At 33.0% G+C, this 24,377-nt stretch overlaps 2 protein-coding genes across 2 annotated transcripts; one reads left to right on the top strand and one right to left on the bottom strand.

The window, feature by feature from the left end:
* The first annotated feature begins 220 nt into the window (after positions 1 to 220).
* LOC128984371 (peptidoglycan-recognition protein 1-like) lies at positions 221 to 2,781 on the top strand. The gene is made up of 3 exons (XM_054403686.1): positions 221 to 697; positions 1,517 to 1,638; positions 2,465 to 2,781. Exons 1-3 carry the CDS (start codon positions 393 to 395, stop codon positions 2,662 to 2,664), a joined length of 627 nt encoding a protein of 208 aa, XP_054259661.1. The 5' UTR covers positions 221 to 392; the 3' UTR covers positions 2,665 to 2,781.
* A 4,359-nt stretch (positions 2,782 to 7,140) lies between these two features.
* LOC128984929 (uncharacterized) lies at positions 7,141 to 23,719 on the bottom strand. The gene is made up of 4 exons (XM_054404299.1): positions 23,465 to 23,719; positions 19,585 to 23,025; positions 7,791 to 7,889; positions 7,141 to 7,155 (listed from the first exon to the last, which is right to left on the bottom strand). Exons 1-4 carry the CDS (start codon positions 23,717 to 23,719, stop codon positions 7,141 to 7,143), a joined length of 3,810 nt encoding a protein of 1,269 aa, XP_054260274.1.
* Positions 23,720 to 24,377: the final 658 nt, after the last annotated feature.

The following is a 24,377-nucleotide window of genomic DNA, read 5'->3' as shown; positions in this document are numbered from 1 at the left end:
ACAGTGTTATTTCAAATACAAATATAGATTAAGTTTAATATTTATTGGATTTTTGTAATACATGAAGGAGGACCTAATAAAAATATACTCAAAGAAGTATTTATGTTTTAAATACTTTGGCTGTCTAAAGGCTTTCGTTGTGATTATAGAGTGAATAATCAAATAAAGCTTTGTAATAAAGTACATGTTTTCGATAACAATTTAATTATATCAACTTACATTATGTCAGGAAATAACCTCGATTACGAATATGTTTTTCCTTATGATGGAAAAACACTTTGGATAGATAACGACAACGAGATAAAACCTTAGTCATAAAACATATCACTAAAAGAAATAGCTTTTACAAATTTAAAAATTTATAATCTCGAGGATAGTGGGGGACACTAGAAATGCGGAAAAAATCGAAGAAGAAAGTGCGGAAAAAACACAAAAGTGAAGAAGAATTACTTGAAGAGAAGAAAGCTGAAGAAGAAAAGAAGGAGGAAAAGAAGTTATTTTTTGAATTTATAACGAGAGACAAATGGGCCGCGGAGGAACCAAAAAATGCTTTAAGAACCTTTAGAAAACTCCCTGAACTTGTAAGGGTGTGTACAACAGGAACCCCCCCTTGTAGTGAGATAGCTGAGTGTAGTGGGTTAGTACACAATATGCAAGAGAGGGACTTTGATGAAGGAGTTCCAGACATCAAATACAAGTAAGAATTGTGCCAAGGTCAAATAACTTTCCTCCTTTTTTTCTTAGTCAAATAACACATCTGATGGTAAAGGTATTGAGCAAACAACTTAAATTCAAGAGAAAAGTTCAACTTATAATTATCAGGATTCCTTAAGGATGATGCATATCCTGGCAACCTAACCTATGGTTTCCAGGATATGCATAAATAATCATACCTATATGACTATTTATTCTTGAACACTAAACACAAAATATAGGAGACAAATCTCAAAAATACGTACTTTTCAGTGATTTATTTCTAAAGTATTGAGGTGATGCATTTTAATTATACTTTTCAGCAATAAATCTTGACCGATTTAATAACTATTTTCATTAGTTTGTTTTAAAATATGGTCATCTTGAACGCCTCAAATATTTATCGAAAGAACCTCACATGGTTTTATTTTTTTACAATTGACTTCATATATGTTACTAAAAACATTTCGATCTTAAAGTGAATATACTTATCTTTTCAGCCAAGCAAAGTTACTTCCTCATGGTCAAGAGTGAACTATATTTAATTAAAAGATGCAGTTATACTTTTATTCGTAATTTTAGTATGTGCTAAAATTATGATCCTTATATTAGCCTATTTAAAATCATATTTCTACAACAAATAGATGTACTTCCTTACTTCCTTGTTAGTATAAATGTTTTAAATCAAGCTCTTTAGGCTTATTGTTTAAGTGGAAACATATAAGGAACTATAATCAAAAATGTAGATAATATTAATCAATAAAAAAATATTATAATCTTCTTTTGTTCTTACATAAAAATGCATTCGATTTAATATTTTCAGTTTTCTAGTCTCGCCCGAAGGGGTGGTGTTTGAAGGACGTTCGTGGAAGCAGATTCCCCACATTAGAGGACAAAGATATAGAAGTCGATGTCTTCTTTTAGGTATCATAGGCGAATATCTTGGTATGTACATTTCTGACTTATTATTAGTAAGTGTACTATTATGAAATCGCTTAAGAAACCTTTGGGTGGAAAAAATAAACCATACTCAGGGAAATTATAGGTTTTTAGCTTATTTTTTTAGTTTGCTTCACAATGGGCGTGTTACTTGCACATTTAGTCCAGTATATAAAAGCAATTTTACTTTCAAAATAATTCAGAAGTAAGAGAGAAATAATTTTTCGATCTGTGAAAATATCCACTCTTGTTTTCATGTACCGGAATGGATATTAGTTAATGTACTTTATTTCTAACTGTATAATTTTATCATTTCTTAAGATAAAAAAATTGGATGTAATTTTTTTAATTTTTTATGGAAGAATTTTTCATGGAGAAATATATTTTTACCGTAAACCAAAGTGTATAAATGTGTAACTACTGCGTCTATTAACAGATGCAAACAATTAATTAAGAAGAAAACACACGTTATATTATTTCACTTTACTTCGCTCTTTCAATATACATTTTATTATATCAACTAGGTACTCCTGAGAATTAAAGAAGAGAATAGTTCCAGATCATAGTAAGGTTGAAGGTCACAAAGTTACTAATATTATAATAAACATTTAGCCTTTGCAAACATTACGAGGTGAAATAGGTCGATTATACATCTTATATGAAGGCAATTGAATGGATTTATTTTGCTTTGTTTTCAACAATGTTTCTTTCATAATTTAAAATTACTTTTGAAACTTAAATTGTTTTACACAGCTCCCTTGGTCATAGGATGTTTTCAACTATGGTTGTAACTAGTACACTTATTTATAACCTATTCATGATTTTATTTCAGATGTTATGCCACCAATACAATCTTTAAGGTCGATTGGCGATCTTTTAAACTTGGCTATGGAAGAGAAGCATCTAGATCGTCATTTTAAAATGCTCCCTTTCCAATCGTTCAAAATACCAAAACCTGATTATTTCCCACCGCCGAGAGTAAGTTTTGATGAGTTTGAAGATATGGTGCCCGAATATGAAATGTTTATTTGAGTTGTAAACTAGTCAATACTTGTAAATACGATTTGTAAATATGCGGATTTGTTATAACACATAATATGGTTGTTTTTATGGCTGTTGATATTGTTAACTGTTTTAATCCGATGTTGCATGGTGTAGTTGTGTTTTTGTCGTTACTATTGCAAAACGCTTATTTTTGTAAAAGCAGATAGTTTTTATATAAAAAAATATTTTGTTGTTATTGTTGTTTAGCTTTGCTGCACCCAACGATCCTGCAATTTGCTTAACAATGTTTTAGGTTTAACAACAAAAAAATGTTGTTATCTTAAAGCTTGTGTCGTCTTTTGGGGGATACATTCTTTGTTTTTCTTATCTTTTTTCAACTGCATTGCTTTTAATTCACACATAATCGGTCAAACCAATCGGCAAATAACTTATGTTTAATCTTCTGGAAACCACTTGGTTAAGACAATCTTTTGTGTGTATTTGTTCAATTTTCCCTTTGATCAAATATTCATATCAGTATCAAAAATTAACTGGTAACATCGGTTTTCTAAAGATTTTTTTAAGTACTGTCAATTTGCCAATGCCAAATGTCCATGTTGAACCTTTCCCATACTTCAGAAAACGCGAACAGTATAAATACGACTGTGATAAATATAATGCTTTAAGTCCAACGAGATATAAAGTCTTAAGTACTACTCTCGGTCGACTGCATGACTAACTGGCAACTGTTATTGCAAAAGCTTCCACAAGATATTGTCATTTTTCAAAATCAGTTTTCGATATTTAAGTGGAAGGCGATATATTTTATTGGTCGAGACACAATACAATTGGTTCATTTCATTTATTATATTTAGCTTGAGTTTTATTCCTTTGCTTATCAAAATTAAAACCCATTGTGAGAAGGAAAGTAAAGCCCTGATGACATTTTAATGTCAGAATATATATCTTTTTAATTAAATATCTTGTGAAAAATTATATTCTACAGTATATATATATGATACTTTTTATTTCAAGTCAATTGTTGGTAGTGATGGTTCTATGTCGTCTAAAGGATAATTGCAGATATCACCAATGATTGTTAAAAATTAAGTTTCTAGTTTCAGTATCCAGCCCAGTTTTAAGGTGTAACTTTGACCTTAATCTTTGACCTGGCTCATGAGAGTATTATATAAAATGGGTGGTGTAGTGTAACACAATGTTTTAACAGAAATACGCCTCCATGTCTCTGACTGAACTGTTTCAGTTGGGTGACTTTTGAGTACACAAAACTCAACTTTTTATAATTTTTGAACTTTTTTTTTGTTGTATACATATTTTTAGTTAAATTCTCCAAACAGTCCAAACATTAAATTGCAGCCACTGAGATACCAATGCTGTCCAATTTCTTTGGTAATCATGTCATGTGATTATTTCCCACCCGAAGATGGAACAGATTTTATTTCCTAAAACATTGGTTGCCTTTTTTTTACTAATTTATGGGAAAATGTCCACAATAATTTTTAAACAACATATACAGGGTGGTAAAAAAGTCCCTGGACAGTTAAATATTTTAAAAAATAATGCAGATAGAGCTACAATACTTGGTACAAAGTTACAGGGCATAAAACTCTATTTTAACACATATTCAGTGATCCAATAACTCTTTAGGGGGACGGCCCACAAGGAGTCGGAAGAAAATCTTAAATGGAAGCATAGGTCGATATGCACATCAAATTAAAGGTCTTCACTAGTAGATTACGATGCCGCAAACCGCACTTCAAAAGGTTGATCCTGCGCAAAATGGCAGGTGTTCAAAGATTTCTTGAATCCGCCATTTTGAATCTTTGAACGACTGCCATTTTTTACTCAGGCATTCTGTTGAGCTTGAATTTACGGCATCGTAATCTACTAGTGAAGACCTTTAATTTGATGTGCATATCGACCTATGCTTACGTTAACAATTTTCTTCCGATTCCTAGGGCTGTGCCCCCTGAGGAGTAAGCGTATAATAGCAATGTAAATTAAATGAATCTTTGAACAACTGTCATTTTGCGCAGGATCAACCTTTTGAAGTGTGGTTTGCGGTATTGTATTCTACTAAAAAATACCTTTAATTTGATGTGCATATTGACCTATGCTTCCGTTTAAGATTTTCTTCCGACTCCTTGTGGGCCGTCCCCCTAAAGAGTTCTTGGATCACTGAATATGTGTTAAAATAGAGTTTTATGCCCTGTAACTTTGTACCAAGTATTGTAGCTCTATCTGCATTATTTTTTAAAATATTTAACTGTCCAGGGACTTTTTTACCACCCTGTATGTGTTTTAAAGTCACAAGTTCTAAATATCTAAAAAATCTAAATATCAATTCGGATACAAATCGTGGCAAACGTATTACGCAAAGAAACTAAATTGTCCCGAAAACTTACTCAATAAATGAAAATAAGTACCCAACTTTACTTGTTTGGAAAAGCAACAAACTAGAATTGTCTCGTTAGGAAGGAAATTGTCGCACACCGGCATAAAGCCAAATGTCCTGGAAACACCAAGCCAAAATTCGGGGAACAACAGGACTGAATCTTTCCTGCCAGTGAATTATCATAACCAACTACACTCAGTGTGTAAGATTTGTATGCCTTTCAATTATTTATTACAGTAAAACAAAGTATTATTTTATTTCATTGTGTGGTTTTGTCCTGTGCATATTTTGGCATATATATTTCTATCTTGCTGACATACAAGATGAATTTTACATAATTGATCAGAGAATTCAAAAAAATAATATTCGATCTTAGTTTTTTTTTTCTGTAGGTACTTCAGTTGTAATTTATTTTCATTAGCAATGGATGTAAAGAAGCTCTACAAGTTAAGAATAAACACAATGTTTGACATCAATCACGCAAAATATTTGTTTATGTACATCTAGTAGAGCAAAACAATAGTAAATCTTTTAGTGGTTTTATCGTAGCTTGGGTTTGAAGAAACCGCGTTTATCTTGTTTTCAAAACTAATAATAATATTTCTATTCGAATTTTCAGTTCACTTTTCATAAAGATTTGATGGATTCAAATCGTCTAAATATTAACAAACAACGTGTATACACTTATTAACATTAATTTTGCAATACCTTTCAAAAATGTAATCAATAATTTATGTTGTTGCTAAATTTAAAAAACCTGATTTTAGAAAACTACGTTAAATAAAAGGATGGTGAATTTATTTAAGAGTTGCCCGCATCTTGTCGGATATCGACACATTTTTGGAGCCAGGTTAGAGGTAAGATTAGCCCCGACGAGGTAACATTACTTTTACATTTGTTAAAGTATTACATTGAATGTTCAAAATAACAAAGTTTTGGTGAGTAATATTTGTTGTTTCCAAATCTTTTAAGCTACTGTGCAAATAACTGTAAAAATATCAATGGTTATATTTTTGTATTATAATAAGTTAGTTACACTATATGGTCATGGATGAAAACATATTACTCTATGGTATGGTTAAGCCACAATTACACTGATTAGGTATGAACTGAAAGCAATAATATACTAATACTAATAAGAATACAAATAAATTGCCAAATAAAATACATCCTCTAAAACTACTACTACTCGATATATTTATCGTTATATTGGTTTTTTTATATAGCAATAATAATAATACTACTTTATTGCCTTGACAATGAAACTAAGGACTTGTGAGAATGTAGCTTATAACCAGATATCTTTATTAATTTTACATACGTCTTTTGTTGCCAACGACCGTTTTCTAGAAAAATACGTGTTTTCATTTCTTGTAGGTCGTCAAAAAGTTTAGACAACCAAGGTTACGTTGGCAACAAAAGGTATATAACCTCTAGAATAGTAATTGTTAGTTGTTAGTAATTGTTGTAAGTACTCCGGAAGGCAACCCCTCAAAAATTCAGATTTCTTTATTGTCCTCCTTAACATGTTCTTGTAGATTTTTATGTATTTGGGACACTTTTGGGACCATAAGATAAATAAGAGAATCTACAAGATAAGATTAAATTGTACTTCTGTGAACATAATTAAAGTAAAAAGGCATGAATATTCTGTGGATACATTCAAAACTGTTAACCATTTCAATATTATAAAATATTGAATTACCCCAGTGCTGGCTCCCACCTATTTCGATTAAAGAATTTCTACATAAACTATGGAATAACACACAGCAAATAATGATTTTTGAGCTCCGTAGTATGTGAAAAACAAGTTTTTTCTTTTATTTGACCTAGAGGTAGAAAACATACATTTTTGATTATCGTTTATAATATGAATTGTGCATTCATTATGCTTATCATAAAGTAATAAAGAAACAATTAGTTTGTTTATACTCTCGTAGTCAATTTACAAAAACAGTTTCCCGTGAAGAATATATTGGCTGAAATTTTAAATAAATCATTGACAGTTGGCAAAGACAATAGTGAGGAAATGATTAATGATTTGGCATGGGAGACTCATTCATTTCAAACCGACGTGTAAAAATATGTGAATAGATTCATTATTTTTGTCATAAAACCTTGTCCTGGTAAAGGAAACTCCATTAAAATAGCTATACAGCAATAATTTTACACGCAGTTTTTAAAAATATCTACGTAAGAATGTTTTATATTACAAAAATTATTGCATTTGGAAAGTGAATCCTATAAATAATTTAGGTGTTAAAGAGTACTACCTATCCGATGTTATCCACGAACAAATGATAACGAGATCCAATTATGGAAATCGCAAACTTTTCATTGAGAATACACAGACGTTAAAGGTACAATTTTGCATTGAGCTTGGATAATTAAACAATACCTGTACCTGAAGTATTAGTTAATTTTTCTTTTTTTCTTTAGGTATACGCCTAATTTAAACAACACCTGTATTCTTAAGCAAAGAAAACTATCAAACACGAATGCCTTTAGTGCACTCATAAAAAACCTTACAGTACAACGCACTTTGTGTCAGTTACAAATCTTGTAACGTAAACGGAAATTTAGGTTATCAACAAAATGTTCTAAAACAGTAATATTTTACCGTACAGTAACATTAATATTTGAATTGTTCCGCTTATTGCGTCCCATTAATTCTCTTGAATGAGTGTTTGTATGATTTAAATAAAATGAAAGACAAATTTAGAAATAGAGATAGTTTTATTAGCACACTTATCTTTACGACCAAAGGTACTGTGGATTCATCAAAGCCGTTGTAGATGATTTCCTTAGGGATTGATTCATCGTTCCTGTTGTTGAGATCAGTGAACGGTGTGAATCCCTGTTAACATCAAAGTAATGAAGAAGAACAACAATTGAAGAGAACTAATCTCGAACTCTCAAAAGTAATTAGGAAGAACAATGTCTCTGAGACCGACTAGTCTAAGGGATCGTTGTGATTAAAGTATATTTTATCAACTGAAATAGATATAAGAACAACAAATAACTTTAGACAACAATTCCTTAGGACACAAATCGTTACATTACGTAACCAGTATCTGATCCCTATTTGGCATCAACGTAATAAGGAAGAAAAATTCCTCAGGGATCGACTCGTCTTAATCTTCATAATCTTCATCAATAACTGATCTCAAGCTCTGTTAACATCAAGTTAATGAGGAAAACACATTTTTTAGGAAAACGATTCATCAGGTACCAAGCCATCCCAATATTCTCTGTACAGGGTTATTACAAATGATGTTCCTGATTTTGATTAAAAATATTGCTGGGTTATTTTGTTTCAAGACTATTTTAGTTGGTACCATTGGAAAGAAAAACTCAAAGAGTTTCATTTACATTGATTTGGGTGCACATCAGCTGTTTGTCAAGTCAATTGTTGTAAGTGTTGTGTAATGGCTAAATCTGAAGGCAGGAAAGCTTTTTCCAGTTGGAATATTACATTAACCAATCTGTTATTAGTGTGCAACGACACTTTAGAACCAGGTTTAAAGATTATCCTCCTAGTAACCACTATATTGGCAAGTTACACTTGAAATTTAAGAGAAATGGCTGCATTTGAATGTTACTTGTAGTAGGGCTGAACTTAACAATGTGCTGCCTGAGAAATGGAACGAGCTCGGTGGTCCGAATAATGACACACCCCTGAACTGGCCTACAAGATCTCTGGACATCACCCCCTGTATTTTTTTCTTGTGGGGATACATCAAAGATAAGGCGTACACACCACCATTATCAGATAGCATACTTGAGATCCAGCAACGTATTACCAATGCTATCGAAACAATAGACCTAGACACACTTTTCAAAGTCTAGCAAGAGCTTCACTACATTATTGACATCTGTCGTACCACAAGGGGTTCCCGTATCGAGCATTTACAGTTCTGTGTATCTGTGTCGAAACTTTTTGAGTTTTTCAAAAGTTGTAACCATTTTATTTCTTTGTATAACAAATAAAACTATATTTTATGTATGTATGAAATCATGAACACCATTTGTAATAACCCTGTATAAAATGAATTAGAGATCCCCTCATAAAGACATTTTTCTCAAGGATCGACTCGACTCAGTAGAAATCGTGATCAGAAGCCGATCCCCGTTTCTATTAAATACCGTGTCAAAGAGGATAACAATTACAATAACAATCGATCATCAAGTTTACCGTCCGTGTTCAATCTGAAACGTCGTGGTCAGTAACTGATTCAGTTACTGTTCAACATTAAAGTAACAAGGAAAACAAAACAGCGAGTGATTCCTCAGAGACTGATAAATCTAAATCGACACTGTGATAACTTCTAGGTCTAAGTAACATCAAAGTAACGAGTAGTAACACCGGTGAGAACATTTTTTCACGGACCGATCCATCTTCTCAGGATCAGTTTTGTAGATCTGATCTCACGTCTGTGGAGATCAATGTAAGTTGAGACAATGAATCAGAAAGAACTGTGATTTAGGAATTGGCTGTAAGGATGAGTTATTGTATTATGTTCTGTTTTCTGTGGAGATCAAAGTAATTATACAGCAAGAATGAATAACAAGTTGTAAAAGCCTAGTGTTCACCTGGCAATCAAAAGGTCCCCCGATCGATCCTGAGCAAAGAGAAAAGACCTGATTTTTTCCCAAGTACGAAGAAAATTTAAAAGCTTGCGAAACTAGTTTGCCAGTGGTAGCCGCTACGTTTCCACCTCACGGTTCAGTCAACCAATAAATTAGAAAACTACAAAAAATGTATATAATTCAATTTTTCTCAGACCAAAATCAGTCATTGATAAATCGAATATTGATGTAAAATGCATTGAATCTTGAGCTTATGGTATTCAAGAAACGTTCAGCTATTTAGAAAATACAGCTAATGTCATTTCTACGAACCCATGGGTGTATAAGTGGTTATAGACATTGTCAGGCGAGCACAATGCCTTTTTATTTTATCAAAACGTCACCTGATAAAAGACAGTTTAGTAGACAAGGAGTTTTGTCAAGAACAAAGAAAAGCCACAAACAAAAGCAGGCGAAACCATTTGGCTAGTGATACAGACACTTTATTTCCACCACACAATGCAGTAAAGATCAATTATAGGCTAAAACTAAAAAATACAAAGTTTATATAAATCCATGTTTTCTTAGACCAAAACCAGTTATTAAAAATTAATAATGAGTTACAATCCATTGAAAGTTGAGCTAATGGTTTTCAATAAACTTCAACAATGTAGATAATGTAGTTTCCACGAACCCGTCGTTGAATCCTATTGATTATGGTGATTTTTTTGTAATTGAAGAGACCCATTTTTCACCGCACCAGTCGTGCGTTATTTTTTTACTGTTTTTGGAGTAATTAAGCTAAATATCGTTTTGCAGGCCATAACCACATAACCCTACTTACTCACGAGCCGTAGGCGAGTGAGGAATGATTTCTCGAGTGAGGCAATTGCACTTTGCACTCTGGAGTGCAATTGCAAAATTACATAACGGATAATTTGTTAGCTAATCAGCTGTTGAATTATAAACCTCAATTGTTTAAAGCGCCATTAAAAATTAGTGGTAACTTCATAATCTAATGAAATGCATAATTAAATTTACAAGTTCATAATCTACATTGTTGTCGTTGCCTAGCAGCCATAACTTTTTTTATAGTTCAAAACTTGTAAATGTTGTTGTTGTTGTTGTTGCTTTATGGATTTGGTAAATAATACGACAAAATAATTTTGGTCTCCAAAAGTTATACTCGTTTAAGTGTTTTACTTAGCGTTTATTTTTTGAGTTGTGATACATTTTCTGTTTAATATGTTATTTTACGTGAAAGAAAAAATTTAATTTGTCATGGAATTTTTTATAAATTTCTTACCTAAGACAATAAACAACGTTAAATTTGTAAATTGCAAGTAAGTTAAACTCAAACTAATAGTAACATAAAAAGTTATTTTAATGTATTTAAAAATCAAGTTTACAAGGAAATATGCTCGATCTGTTAGAGGATGGTAAGTTCAACAATACATCTGAGGCAATCTTTTTTAAACGTTCCACAAAAAGGTGAAACGAAAGACCCGCTTTAGGTTGTAACACTGACAAATGGAGATAAACTGGAGGCGATTTCGTCTTCGTGAACTCGGCAGATTGTAAAAACACGAAAGGCGTTTGTTGTGCGACATTTACCTTAGGATTGAACATTCTTGCAGTTTATTGCAGAGCAAACGTTTAATACTAACGTGTTATAGTGTATTTAAAACAAATCTCGTACAAATTCACATGTTGCATTAAATTTTCTAATTAAATATCTTTCATGATATAATAATTTACTAGTGTACATGTTGCTCGAATTCGAGCAATTTCAAAGTATTACAGGAGTTAAAAAAGAATAACGCTATAAAACGGATAGGCTATTTACAATGAGTTCAAAACAGACAACTCAAAGATTACCTGTGTGTAACTCATGGAGATACTCACGATGTATATAACAGTAATTAACATTTCCTGTAAATATTGTATCATATTTCATAACCTGGTATTGCTTTTTAATGTTTTCTACAAACATTTCCTGACTTATAGCCATATAAGGTTGTCCATGTTTATCTTCGTTATTGATAAAAAAAGAACTCCTGCCGGTTTTCTCCTTCTCAAAATGCCTTGCTGTACAGGCAACACAGGTCATTGATAGAGGGCTAATTGATAACGAAAAGTCGTTTTGGGGTAGTGTTAGGGCGCATTTGTAACCTAATAGTTGAGATTGTCCATAGTCAGGTGCTGACTGTGATGAGTTAAGCCTATTATCATTGACTATATTTTATAGTCAATGCTATTATGCGCCACTGTTCTGTAGCTGCGGTCGTTATCACGATTACGCCTCCGTCTATGTTTCGTTGTCGTCACGTCTGAGACATTTAAAAGAAAAGAACAACAAATAAACAAATTATAGCTACACAAAACAACGATAAATGCACAAATTTAAGTTACAGTCATGCTAACACGATCCGTCATAGCGACACAAAACAACGATAAACACACAAATTTCAGATACAACCATACTAACACGATCCGTCTTGGGGGTTATGTTTACACAAACTCAAATAGTAAATAAATGTACTGCTCAATGCGTTTCAATCGATGGTTTCATTGAATTGAAAAATAAATAACAGCAATTAAATTATACAGCTGATCAAAATGTAAACAATTATGTTCTCCATAAGGATAACATGGGAACTTTCAAAGCCACTGGGGCAGAGCCCTAGGGACGTTTTCAAAAATGTGAGGCCAGTTTGCAAATCTACGCGACACGCTCTTTCCAATGAGACGTCAATTGATAAAATCGGTTAAGAAATGGCGGAGGAGTTCAACCGACAAAGTTTCATGTAGCGTATTAATTATATAGATGTATACGAGTAGCATATTCTACTAGGCAAACTATAGACTATTTATATGGAATTACCATTAACTCTGCCGGGAAAAGTAGCTATTTTCGATGACAGATGATATCAAACAGAATTTCATCATACTGTCCGGAAAACAGCCATTTTTAGTTCTCTAAATCGTAAAAAAACATCGTTTTTGGGCAATTTCAAAAATAGAGAACCGAAAAAAAACATAATGGTACATTTTTCGGTTCACTAAACTCAAAATTTGTTTATGGCACATTATAAAAATGTTGTTTAATATTCAAAACAGACATTAAGAAAACGCTGCTAATCACACGATATTTTAAGTTATGTTTGTAAACAAGTAAACATTGATGACAGCTTTGTATAACCTCAAATTATTTTGTCTAATTTTGTAATGATTAGAAGTTTATTTGGTCAAAATCCATTACTAGTGCAGGCTCATTTGTAATAAAATAAAGATTCGTGTTTTTTTTTTTTTTTTTTTTTTTTTTGTTAAAGGCAAAAACTTAATATATTTTGAAAGATGATATAGTAATCTCCAAAAAAAATTAGGGTGTCATTTTTTCCAATCCAAGATGGCGTCCAAAATGGCCGCTGTTAGGTACCATTTTTAGGTTTTTCCTAAATATCTCGAAAACTATCAACTTTTCGTATACTATACTAAATTAGGAAATTAAAGAACATTAAATTTCCTACAAGAAAAGTATATAATGTAACTATTTCCGTTCAACCATTTACAAGATATAATAAATAACTTATTCAAATACTCCTTCCATAAGGAATACATGTAAATTTGTATGTATAATAAATGCTAAACGTGACAAAACCTATCCACCTAAGGTCAATATAACCGATATTCTTGAAATATTGACAAATTTTCCAGCAATTTGACACTTTAATAATAAAAATTGGTCAAAAATTAAGGCGAGGGTGAGCACACAAAAAGTTGTAATTATTTAAGAAACTATTGCAATTAATGCGGTTTTTGTGAGACCGCCAACGCCTTAATTTTGGACTAATCTTAATGATTAAAGTGTTCAATTGCTGGAAATTTGGTCAAGATTTAAAAATTATCAAATAAAAAACCAAAATTAAAAAAAATTAATGAAATTACGTATGGACAAGTGTAGGCTCATTTGTAATGAAATAAAAATTCGTGGATTTATTTAGTTAAAAGCAAAAGATTATTCTAGTAAAATATGATGTAAGCATAAGGAAAAAATTAGGGCGTGATTTTTTCAAATACCAGATGGCGTCCAAAATGGCCGCCGTTTAGCAATAATTTAATTTCTTCTGTAGCACACATGTAATTTAAATTATACTGGAATTGGAAAGAAATGTACAAACATGAACGATTGTTAAATTACTATATTAGCCAATTAGTATAAATGATACAGTGTAATCTTTAAAATATAGTCTAACTATTTAAATCACGTTATTACTTAGTGTTCAGTGATGTATGACTGCTAAAATTTATAAACACTGTGTGATATGAGTAGCAATGGACATCAAATGTCTTCGCGCTCTTCTTTTATTCCTGGTTAACTTGTTGTGTTGTTGCAAGTAAAAGCCCAAAAACCACAGATTTCAGTACATGGGAGATTGTTTGTGCAACAAAAAATCACAAAAAATCTAAAAAATCACGCCCCAATTTTTTCCTTATGTTTACATCATATTTTAACAGAATAATCTTTGCTTTTAACTAAATAAATCCATGAATTTTTATTTCATTACAAATGAGCCTACACAGGTCCATATGTGATTTCATTTATTTTTTTTTAATTTTAGTTTTTTATTTGATGATTTTTAAATCTTGACCAAATTTCCAGCAATTGAACACTTTAATCATTAAGATTAGTCCAAAATTAAGGCGTTGGCGGTCTCACAAAAACCGCATTAATTGCAATAGTTTCTTAAATAATTACAACTTTTTGTGTGCTCACCCTCGCCTTAATTTTTGACCAATTTTTATTATTAAAGTGTCAAATTGCTGGAAAATTTGTCAATATTTCAAGAATATCGGTTATATTGACCTTAGGTGGATAGGTTTTGTCACGTTTAGCATTTATTATACATACAAATTTACATGTATTCCTTATGGAAGGAGTATTTGAATAAGTTATTTATTATATCTTGTAAATGGTTGAACGGAAATAGTTACATTATATACTTTTTTTGTAGGAAATTTAATGTTCTTTAATTTCCTAATTTAGTATAGTATACGAAAAGTTGATAGTTTTCGAGATATTTAGGAAAAACCTAAAATTGGTACCTAACAGCGGCCATTTTGGACGCCATCTTGGATTGGAAAAAATGACACCCTAATTTTTTTTTGGAGATTACTATATCATCTTTCAAAATATATTAAGTTTTTGCCTTTAACAAAAAAAAAACACGAATCTTTATTTTATTACAAATGAGCCTGCACTATACGTGCCTACAAAACATAAGAGGTTGTGTGGATTCTTTTTGTATTTTTTTCTGAAATATTGAATATTCTAATAATTTTTAAACAACTATCTGTACCGATAGTTGAAGATACTTGTTAAGTAAACTATTAAACAATGTTTGATTGACAGTTGGTTATCCCCTCATTAAAGCTTGTAAATTAACTAAAATTTTAAAGTAATTACAATTAGACTTAAATAAAAGAACAATTCAACCAGCAAATTTATTTATCCATGACAAGTCGATTACACAGTAAAAAGACATTCAGCATAAAATATACTGGTTTAACATGGAAAAATGTTATGCCGAGTAGTTTATCATTTTAAATCTAATATTTTTTTCAAAGCACTTGTAAAATACCTACAACCTGTTAAGTTAAACAGTAATGCCATATAAAATTGTAAAAGAATTTAAGAATTAGTTGTTAGTTCTTTGTCAAAAAGTTTAATTAGTTTATAAACCTATGACAGGCCAACATAAATTTGACCTTCTGGCTCATGTTCTTTTCTTCAGTTATTATTGGATATAAGTTACTTTTCAAAAGAATAGGAAACACGAAAGAATAGGAAAATAAATTGTGTTCCACTCACAATAATACAATACAGGGTAGGCCTACTAAAAGATTAATTTAATACGCACTTGTTTCTTAAAAAAGGGAATAAAGTACTATTCAGACTTGATAAATATAGAATGTGGAATTCCTCAAGGCTCAATTCTTGGGCCTTTATTAATGATCATCTATATCAATGACTTGCCCCAAAAAATTCTTTCAGAATTAATACTTATCGCAGATGATACCACAGCTTTTGTGAAAGGCAACTCAATGTCGGAAGTGCAAATTTCAGTAAACAAAACTTTGGAAAATCTCCGTGAATGGTTTACAGCTAATGACCTGGCACTAAACAGTGATAAAACAAACGTCTTATAAAAAAAAATCAAATATGATAGATATTTCACAACAAAAATTTCTTGTAGCGATTATTGGTCAAAATTAAATTGGAAGGAATATATTGATTATTTGTTAAAAAAATTAAGATAATTATTTTTTGCTTTTTCAGTTCTTTCTCAGAGTAATAATTTTGAAATTCGCTTCCATGTAGTTTGCTGTATGATACTATCTATAAGAATGTTGACAAATCAACACTCATTTCTTCCAGTAGACAAAAGCTATAGTTTTCAATAACCCTCAGAAGAATCTTTATTATTTTTCCACCCTCGTTCTTATATACGACAGCCAAGTGGAAAGCAATATCCATTTGGTGGTCAATATATTGCCGTTTGGGGCGAAACATTATTTCTTGTCTTTATCACTTCAGATGCTTTATCTTATAAATCCATTTCTCCTCAATATTGTTTTATCTATATAGTGTTTTTCAAATGATTTGTATTATTTTTCTAAAATGGTTTAATCGGTTAAGGATTTTATTACAGGGAAGTATGTTTTAGTATAACAACTAATTACTAAATTAAAAACTTTAAATAGAGTTAACCACAGTAAAGAAAATATAGATGGCAAGATGGGAATATCAAAGAAATTAAGGTCTAAATTTATTTCAAACAGGGCCGGACTCAGGACTACAGGGGCCCCGGGCAAATTTTCCAATGGGGCCCTAGGATTTCAGTTCGGGGGGGGGGGTCCTCCAGTGAGATTGGGGGGACCCCCCGGGAAAATTTCTAAATTTAGGTTTTAAATAGAGCAATTGAAGGCCAAATAAGCAATAAGTTCTATATAAAAAATTGTTCCTAAAATATAACTATTTTTACATATTTTAATTTTATACACAAAAATAAAAATGTATTGCTTTGTAGTACCAGTGACGGCATATTTGGTATGGTAGCATGGTAGGCTACCATAATATATTTGGATTAGAAGTATTGATATATTTTTGTTTATTACGTATTTAAATTATCGATTATTGCCGACGATTTGTATGGTTTTTCAATATTACTACAATATAGGTGTGATTATTTTATTTTCATAATGTTTTTGGTACCTATAGCATTCTCGTTTTTATAATATGTTAAAGTCCTAGCATGAAAATTACCATTGAGGACTTTCAAGGTTGAGTTTTTTATTGACGAGCAAAATCTTGCAATGTCTAATAAACACTCACAAGCTAACTATTTATATGAGAAACTGAAAGATGTTTAAATGGATCCAATATCGATTAATACAACACAAACATAGCATTGAATCAACGTAAGACAATTTCAACCAACTTGACGTGACCTCTAGTCTCAAAGGACAAACTATGGGAGTAAAGTGATTTAAATTGTTTTGGATAGGCGATAAGGCATTTTATGTGTGTGTATGCGCGTGCGTGAGACAGAGAGGACTAGACAGGATCCCTTATCAGCTCATTATCATTTACTGTTGCAGCTGCTTCTGCGTATTCGCTTATTTTGAATTTGACTCCAAAGACTAAATTGGAGATCAAAATTTTGACGCATAACTTTAATTAATTACTATTTTACAAAACCTTTAAATTGGACGGATAATATACTTCTACCCCTTAAAATCCTGATTGGTATATACTTAGAGGTAAAAGAAAAGAAAAACATTTAATAAAACATAAACGGAGCAATATTTTTATTTTTTAAAGTATTTGAACACCAGTGAATCTCCATTTAAAACAACACAATTTTACAAGTTACGTTCTACGTTGGGACAAGAGTTTTCATATTTATTGTATTTTTGCCCCAAGCGCGGGACCCCCTTCAACTCATTCGCCGCGGCCGTACGTTCGGGCGAGCGGCTTCATTGAAACTGAAACTTGTCCGTCACAGCCTATCACATGCTCAGCTCATGTAAACCAGGCCTAAGCGTGGGGCCCAGTGCAACTCTGAGGTAAAGTCCCTTAGGGTCAAGAATTTCATTCCTAGTAATGCCTTAAAATGCACCTAACAATAGCCTTGAACATAGGATAGCGAAAATGAAAATAAAGCTGTTACAAAAGAAGGCCATTTGGTAAGTGTCTGATCAATTTTCGAAGTTAATGATAAAAACTACTGTACAAAGGGGGCCCCTGTCGGGGCCCCCCTTGGCTCGGGGGCCCCGGGCGTTCGCCCCCTTCGCCCATAGGTAAGTCCGGCCCTGATTTCAAAGAGTTTCAGTTTAAACAGAGTGAAAACTTAAATGATACAAATTAAAATAATTGATGCAGTCTATATCCTTTTTGTTTACGTACAAACTTAATTTTTTTGTTTAATTAATTAAGAATTTAAATTATTTTAAGATACTAATCATTGAAATAATAATAATAATAATACTTTATTCTCTTGACAATGTACATTGTATAGTATACTTTTTTTGTATTAAGATGTTACATAACATCAATCATCACAGCAAAAACCATATAGGCCTATATAATAAATGTTTTAAAATAATTATATAATGAATACCTGCAAGTACTGTATATACTAGTCAAGTAACAGACAAAATTGAAATGTGTGTCTCTTTAATTAGCTTAAAAATGAAATGAAATATTATTTATTTACCCAATAAGCAATAAGTTATTACCTTTATTAATAAAACAACTAGACATTCCATCCCCATGTTAAAGTTGTAGCCAGGTTTTTAATAAAATTTGTCTTAGTTGATGTGAGCCACCTACAGATTGCGCTGATCTAAATTACTGATTTCTGCCGATTACACGATTGTAGGTCTCATGGTAAGACCTAGACCCGGAACTGGTTTACCTTTTCATTTGGTTATAGGCTTACCTAGAGGCCAAAAACACAGTCACATTTTTACATGATACCTAATTAGTTGTTTCATCAAATACATTCTTTACTTTAAAATTTCATTGTAAAATTTACGATTCATATTCACATTTGCTTATAATAAACAATAAATTAAGTATAATATAAATTTAATTTCATTCTATTGGATACTGTATTCAAAATAACAGGATAATTTTCATACATAACGGTACCACATTGTAAGTCAAGTTGATAACCAAATTTAATATCCTACTGGAACATAAGGAAACATTGCCTGAAGGAGAGAGAACAGGATTGCATAGCGTCAAGCTACAAAATTAGATTTGTACCTTCAGGCTTTGTCAGGCTTCATGAATAATTTAAACAACACAATAATAATACAAAATGTTTCTATATTATGATATGATGTTTGTCTCTAATATTTGGTTGCTGTTTATTAGTTACTAGCTGAGTACCCGTCCTTCGTCCGGGGTAGATGTATGTTTAAATGGTGCTTTTTGAAATCTGAAATTAAAAACATTGTAAAATAAGTAAACTCAAGGGAGGTGAAAAAGTTTTAATATGAACATGTTAAAATAAAATATATATTTACAATACAGACTTATAAACAATGTTTACAGCTTTCCTATCTTTTGTGAAAATATACAGGTTTTTTCCACTAGAAACACGTGAGCAAGCAACGTATAATTGCCCATGGGAGAAACATTGTGTTTCCAAATAGAGGCCTGCAACCTGTAGAGTCTGTCCTTGTGCTTTATTTATCGTCATTGAAAAAGCAACCTTTAAGGGGAACTGAAGGCGCTTAAAATTGAAGGGTAGGTTTGCTGTTGTAATGGGAATCCTGGGAATGAGTACTTCTTCCCCCTTTGCAGAACCAGTTAAAATCTTAGCTTCTATGACATTTTCTTTTAATGATGTAATTAAAAGCCTAGTACCGTTACACAACCTAGGTGGCGCTAAGTTCCTAAGTAGTATTACTGGGATTCCTAATTGCAATTCAAGCTTGTGCGGGGGAATACCAGGCAGTTCCAAGGTGTTAAGAAACTCAACAGGGTAGTGTAGTGCTTGCTCCTCTTCTGTAATTGAATCAATGGACAAATAAGATTTAACTTCACCATGAATAATGTTCATAATTTTGCTGTTTATTTTGTTCACATCGTCATTTTTGGGGGCTAAAATTGCTCTGCAGGATAACCATTCAGGATCATAGTGGTTGTTTTGTAAGTCAGGAAACACACTTGCTATAAGCTCTTCCGCAGAAGCAACCATGTGACCAAAGTTTTCTGGGAAGGAAATCATCTTATGTTGGTCAGTTTTCATTCTACCTTCACCAATCTTGAGCAAATCACCTGAAAATTGTCTGGCATCACAGTCGTTATGGAGACTTACCCTCATATTTTGAACCAAGTGATACTGCTCAATATGACTCCATAGGACAGACTTTTTCAAACAGGAATTGATTTCATCTGCTGGAGTTCCACGTTGGATAACTGGTAGGGTTTGTCTAAAGTCCCCTGACAACAAAACAACTAAGCCCCCCATTAAATCTTGACTATTTCTGATGTCTTGAAGTGTTGCATTCAATGCTTCAAATGCTCGTTTGTGAGACATTGTACATTCATCCCACACCAGTAATGTACAACGTCGGAGGACTTCAGCTCGATCAGAGGTTTTGCTGATATTGCATTGTGTGGTTTCAGCAGTTGCTAGGTTAAGTGGTAGTTTCAATGCAGAATGTGCAGTTCTTCCACCAGGTAGAAGTGTTGAAGCAATGCCAGAGGATGCAATCGCAAGAGCAATGTGATTTTCTTTTCTCAGCTTAGCCAATATGAGAGTTATAAGAAAAGTTTTACCTGTTCCACCTGGAGCGTCTAGGAAGATAATTCCTCCTTTTCTACTCTCAATCCTCTCTAAAATTGTATCATAAACCACTTGTTGCTCGGGTAGAAGTTTTGGTAACATCTCTTGTACTTGGAGCTGCATATCGTCGATGTTATATGCCATTTCTTTTAGAAGTTCAGGGTTGATTCCATTCAATAAGTTTGGAGCGGGTAAGCCAAACGAACTTAAATCTTTCCCACTCATAGACTTCACCAGTTCTTGGATATTCGTTAGGGCCTCATTGTAAACTATGTCATTGTACTGAAGGTCAGGGACGACTTCCCTGTGTCGATGTAAGATATCATCAGACAAATCATTTCTGAATGATTCCCACAAAGTTATAGGGCTTGACAACTCACACGTACTTATCAATATTGCAAATAGATGGCGTACACGAGAAGCTGAGCGAGTCAGAACAGCTTCTTCCATCGTTGACTCCCAATGGTTGTCATTCTCAAGCAGACCAAGGGCCTGACAGGCTTCTCTGTATGTGCCACAAATTTGGTTATTTACTGTCCTTAGTTGCTGAAAAGATGTAGGGCCTCTTACTTTATGAAGAAGCAAACGAAGACAATAGCACTCAAAGTTTGCCGGATGAACAGTATATACACGACCTAATGCATCTGAGTATTTAACATCTGCATAACCATGGACAGGTGTTCCTTGAATTCGGCGCCTGAATACTTTCTCGGTTGCGTTGAAAGTGAAATAGTGTGGAACTTCATGATACAAAAGTGTTTTTGCAAAATCATCATTTTGGCATAGATCAAAGAGTGCAGTCAACGTGGTTGGTGGTGGGTTTTGCAATCTTTCATTCATGTTTTCCTCATTAAAGTATACCCGCTGACCATTTTCTAGGTGTACTGATAGATGAGTCACAGTTGGTTTCCTCTCATGCACTGGGAATCCAAATATGCGCCAAGCAGCCTCATTACTACTTAAGTAACGTCCGGTTTGATAAATAGTCACTTCATCCTTTAGATTGTCTAATTGTGCGCCTTTCACCAAATTGAATGCAGCTTGGTCACTTCCCTTGTGTATGTATTTACAAACGTACTTTATGGCCTTAACTGAGCTGCAGTATTCTACATTGATGTGCGCATTGAAGATCTTAATCAAAGTTGGGCAATATGGGACAATCCAGCGGTTGTCTATCTCCACAGCAACATTTCCAGCAGCTTTCATATTAATATGACCCGTGAATCCACCATCATGTGGACTCCGTCTACGGTACATAGGATAACCATCATCATTTGTTTGGGTGTTTTCAATCAGGGGCCTTGGGTAGTGTTTCGTACATTTGCCGTCTTTCATGCATGGAGACCGTTGGTTGTAAGCACCACAAGGTCCGTGTACCATATGTTTCAGTACATACTCATGAAGAACCGGATCAGAGGTACGTTCTGGGATTTCAGAACTAATGACACTGTCAATCTGATTAGGACGGATTTTTTCACATAACCAAAGGAGGTAATGGATGTGAGGTAATCCACGTTTCTGCCACTCTACAGTGTAGATAAAGCATCTGACAGAGCCAAAAACTTCCCCTTTGTTGATCACTGCGACAAAAATCTTTATTTTTTGATGAAACACACGTGAAACAATGTCATGTCTGTCTGTTGCTTTCTGCCCTGGAAGCAAGGATTCCAATATTTCGGGCCATTTTGGATTGCATGTTAAAGTTATAAATAAGTCCGGGCGACCGTAGTTTTTAACATAGGTCAAAGCGTCTTGTGCCCTTTCACTTAAATACCTCGGAGATCCTACAAAACTTGAAGGAAGGATAACAGATTGGCCAATATCATTAGCACTCAGTGTCGCATCATTGTTCAAAGCATCTCTCAAATGCACGTAGCTCTCAGCCCTAAGTTTTTTTTGATTGAGCTTAATGTACAGTAGGCGTTCAGTTTCTATTTTGGCGTACATGTCAACTATGAACTGGTTTAGGAGCTGTCTATACCTCAAGATAGTATTAAAATCGTCTTCGCGTACCATTAACATGTACGCATAGAAATCCATTGACGAAACCTTCTTGTTTGTAGGGAGATTAGTATTTGGATCCATCATGGGGATACCAAAATGATACCCCTCTTGTCCTTTTGAGAAAATTAGTGGGTATTGTAGTGCATCGTAGAAGCGGTGAGTTTCAGACACTCGGAGAAGATTGCCATCACGTTTCCTTAATACAATGTCTCGGCTCTCAAACTCATTTCCAGCAATGACAATCGCCACTTCATCTGCAGTAGGAGCATTGTACCGGCGTTCATGTTCACCAGGTGGACGGCGGTCAGCACGAATTACAACTTTGTAGTTATCTGTTGGAAGAAGTTCCATAGCAGTTTTAAAAGAACGTACTAATTGATTTTCTTCATGAAACATTTGCTGTATATCTTCGACCGTTGTACGACAAACACCAGGTATGTTGTTGCAACGTGTGTCTGTTTCAATGTCCTGATCCCCAATAAAATATATTTGTAGAAAGCTATGGGGCTTTCCTGAAGGAGGAAGAAGGCTACCAATGCGGTGATAAACTTGTCCCTGAACAGTAAAAGTAGTATGAAAATGAGGAACAATAGTCTGAACAGATGCTCCAAAAGATGTCATTTGGAAACACATATTATATTTTCTAATATTTTGTAAGAAATCTTTTGATTCCCTTGTTTCTCCCTTGAGCAAAGTGATAAGGGGTTCAGGTGGCTCTTCCAAATGAGTAACTTTGACTTTGCCACTTGAGCAACACATTCCAACAGATTCTCCTGGCCACTTGGCTGCTCTGCAATGCCTACATATACTATTAATATGTCCAATTGAAAGAAGATTGTGGTTTTTGTAATCAATTGTTGGGTCATAATTAAATGCTATGTGTTTAAATGAATCCCACTTTCTTGTCATAAATTGTTGCCTGTCATTTCTTCGAGCGAATAATGGCTTCATGCTGTTCATTAGTTTGAGTTAAACGCTGTGCAGCGTGTCTTACTGAATCCTCTTCTCTACGTAGCAGACGCTGTTGAGGAGTTTCTTGGGACCGTAGGTAAGCAATCCTGTTAGCATTGGTTTGTAATCGAGCCTGACGACGTTCTGAAGTTTCAGAGAATCGTTGTAGTGCTGTAGTTTCTGTGTTTTTTTGCAGACGGACTTGTCTCTTTTGAAAGGACTCCCTTTCTCGCAAAGATGCCATTGCCCTTGCCTTAGCAGGACGACTGGAGAGGTTGCTCTTTTTTCTTTTAGGCATTTTAATATCCGAAAGTCCCACATGTATGTTAAAAAAGATTAAATTCCAATAAATCAAAAAAAACTTTATATAAAACTTAATATATCAAAAACTTTTAACTTTCTAATTACATTTAAAAAACATTTTCAAAAAATAAACAAATAAAAATCTCAAATCCTTTACTTACTTTTAAATTATAAAATAAAACATAGACAAACAATAATTTACAACATCTGGTTAATATTATGGTATAGCATTTAATTTGAATGAAATGAAACAGGTGATCTTGCTTCTAAAAAGCATTGCTCACTCAGCATTGAATATAAAAAAAAACTTATTATATACTATGTGAACAAACAAAAACATTAATACTCTTACTACTAAAACAAAACAAACAGAAACATACTATTTAGCTATTAAATAATAGGACTATTTAGTATTTAGTCCTACTATTTATAGCTCCTAATATTTATGCACCAAAGGCAAAGGCATATATACAACTTTTTTATTGTTGTTTTTAATTTGAAATATTTGTATATCAGCTTAGAATTAGTAAATTTAATGTCATTCAAACAATGTCATTGCAAGGGTAGGTTAAGTTAAGAGGAACTTGGTTGAAATTATACATGTAATGACCTTGAAACGCTCGTAAAAAGATATTCATTATTAGAATAGAATG

The sequence above is a fragment of the Macrosteles quadrilineatus genome, unplaced genomic scaffold (genome assembly GCF_028750875.1).
Source record: "Macrosteles quadrilineatus isolate MER2022 unplaced genomic scaffold, UCM_ALF_1.0 Scaffold_2__2_contigs__length_208266976, whole genome shotgun sequence".
Classification (NCBI taxonomy): Eukaryota; Metazoa; Arthropoda; class Insecta; order Hemiptera; family Cicadellidae; genus Macrosteles; species Macrosteles quadrilineatus.
This window is presented reverse-complemented; position numbering and strand designations above follow the sequence as displayed.

Coding starts and splice junctions, on each gene's coding strand:
- LOC128984929 (XM_054404299.1), bottom strand. CDS start 23,719: ATGCCTAAAAGAAAAAAGAGCAACCTCTCCAGTCGTCCTGCTAAGGCA. Junction 23,026..23,464: donor TACGTAGAGAAGAGGATTCA/GTAAGACACGCT, acceptor TTTACTGTTCAG/GGACAAGTTTATCACCGCAT. Junction 7,890..19,584: donor AATTGCAATTAGGAATCCCA/GTAATACTACTT, acceptor TGATGTTAACAG/GGATTCACACCGTTCACTGA.
- LOC128984371 (XM_054403686.1), top strand. CDS start 393: ATGCGGAAAAAATCGAAGAAGAAAGTGCGGAAAAAACACAAAAGTGAA. Junction 698..1,516: donor GTTCCAGACATCAAATACAA/GTAAGAATTGTG, acceptor TAATATTTTCAG/TTTTCTAGTCTCGCCCGAAG. Junction 1,639..2,464: donor TATCATAGGCGAATATCTTG/GTATGTACATTT, acceptor ATTTTATTTCAG/ATGTTATGCCACCAATACAA.